Source organism: Trypanosoma theileri, assembly GCF_002087225.1.
Source record: "Trypanosoma theileri isolate Edinburgh chromosome Unknown TM35_Tth_17_V1, whole genome shotgun sequence".
NCBI classification, from domain to species: Eukaryota; Euglenozoa; class Kinetoplastea; order Trypanosomatida; family Trypanosomatidae; genus Trypanosoma; species Trypanosoma theileri.
The window spans coordinates 60,648-62,869 of NW_021639859.1; the positions used below are offsets into that span (position 1 = coordinate 60,648).

General features: G+C 44.6%; 1 protein-coding gene across 1 annotated transcript; it reads left to right on the plus strand.

The window, feature by feature from the left end:
* Positions 1 to 191: 191 nt before the first annotated feature.
* On the plus strand, positions 192 to 2,099 carry TM35_000171300 (uncharacterized protein; the record flags this gene model as incomplete). The annotated part of the gene is made up of 1 exon (XM_029026209.1): positions 192 to 2,099. The coding sequence occupies one exon, from the start codon at positions 192 to 194 to the stop codon at positions 2,097 to 2,099; it is 1,908 nt and encodes a 635-aa protein (XP_028882324.1).
* Between the last annotated feature and the right edge of the window lie 123 nt (positions 2,100 to 2,222).

Here is a 2,222-nt window from a genome sequence, read left to right on the forward strand (position 1 = left end):
TGACACCGTGTTCTTGATCCCTCCTTCAGCAGGGCAGTAGAGGGTCGTAGTGAGGCATAGAGTGATTGTGTGCTTGTGCCTGTGTCTGTTTCCGATTCCCGGGGGTATTTGGGCACAGAGCTCGAGCGGACGATATCTAGCATTCAAAAGAAGACTCCCAGAGAGTGAATCTATCACAGGAGGGGAGAAAGATGCCACGGGAGCCTTTTCAAGTGGCTTTTTATGATTCCTCAGATGATGAGCAGAACGAGCAAGTGGCACAGGTTGTGCCGGTGGTGGATGGCGTGTCGCCGCAGACCACCCCGACCACAAGAGATGAGAATGATGATAATCAAGAACAAGAACAACGCCGACAACAACAACGGATGTCTTCATGGCTTGGTCGAATTGCCAATCGTACTACGGCGTTCCTTTCTTACGCCTTTGGTGGCCGGAATGAGCTAAATACTGATGCTCCAATGGATGCAGAGAGTCCAGAGAAAGAGTCGAATGACAGCGGTCGGTGGGGGTACAGGGCACACCGCGATGTGGCGGCCCGGTCAGTTGAGTTGAATAACGCCGAGTCGTTTGCACCTTCAGAGGAGATTGCGGTAGACCTCCGTGAGACGATCCTTCAGTACAAACGCACACCTGATGATGTTTATATGCGCATCATACTTGCTGCGCTTAATTATGGAGAGATTCAGGTTGGTGGGGATCTGTTCCGTGCCGCCTATGGCAATCATGAACTCATGAAGGTACTAATGGAGTCTGGGAAGGTAAACTATGCTGACCCCTATGTACAGGAGATCATCCAAAAAGAGATTAACTCGATGGTTGTGCCTGATGCAGCGTGTGGTGGCCGGATTTCCCCTGAAAAGATTGGGTATCTGGCGTTGCTTTGCCACGCTCCCAGTGCGACGCTCACAAAAGAACAGGCGTGTCTCTTCCGCCACGCTGGCTTTGAGTTTGTCAAGATGCTACACGAGAACCCGCACTTGCTGCGTAATCTACCACCGCCTCGGTGGATTGTGGCACGCATATTGGATGTTTGCTACTTTCTTGACATGGTAGTAACCTGGCTTGGACTAATGGCCACACTGGTAAATTTGGCTTGTGTTGGGTGGATTGCGCACTTTTGGCTGGCCACCGGTCCGCTTAAGTGCGGTTATTGGACGATTTTGGGCTATGTTGTTGGCTATGTTGTGAGCATTGTTGCAGTGATGGTGTCTGAGGAGGGCAGGATCCGTGATTACGAGGACCGACTCTGGGACTACCCAGATAACACTCTCAAGGTTATTCCCTGCATTCCGCTGTTTGAAATAGCCCTCATGTACGTCACATTACGTTACGAGATTCTGCGAGACAAGGCAAAATATTTTGTGATCCGGTACGACCTATACAATGGCTTGTCAAATGTGCTTATTATTCATACGCTTTTATTTGCAACACCACAATTTCTTCTTCAGTATTATATTGGTGAGTTAAGTGACCCCCATGTTACTGATTTTGATGGATATAAACTTCTTACTGCGGTAAATTATGTCTTGTATGGAATGTCGTTGTATCTATGCGTGAGGAAAATTTTCTTCAATTATTCGTGCGATAGTTTCGGATTTGCCATGATGGCTGTGAGCCGGGCGTTGGGAACACCTTTTGGTACCGCCACCCGTATGCTTATCGTTATGACTATTTTTTACCTTGAGTATAATATAGGTGCTTATGTGGTGTCTTTAATGTATGTTGGAGATTGCTCGGTTGAACTCTATATTGTGCTGATTTTTGCCGGTATTTTAACGGCTTTGGAGATCGCCGGGTTGGTAATGATGTTTGTTTTTGAAGTTTCACTTTTAATTGGTTTTGTGTGTACGGTTGTCTTGGTGATGGAGATCAGTTTTAGTTCTTATGTTGCTGCAAATAAGCTGAGTGCGGATGATGCGTTATGTATGTCCTTTGTTCTTAATGCTAAAACCGTAACTCCTTTATTTTATGTTACTTTTGCAGTATTTTGCATCACTTTTGTTTCCTGGGTTGTAGTTGAGATATTTAATCGAGTTACTGGTCGCCAGGTGCTTTCGTACTGGGAAAATTACTACTATTGGTCTCGTTTAAAGTGGTAGTTTTTTTTTTGTTTTGATTTTATTCCCTGATGTGCATGTAGAATAATAAGAGAGTTAAAATAGTAATGTGAATTCTTAAAATAATGTTATTATTATTATTATTATTATTATTATTATTATTAT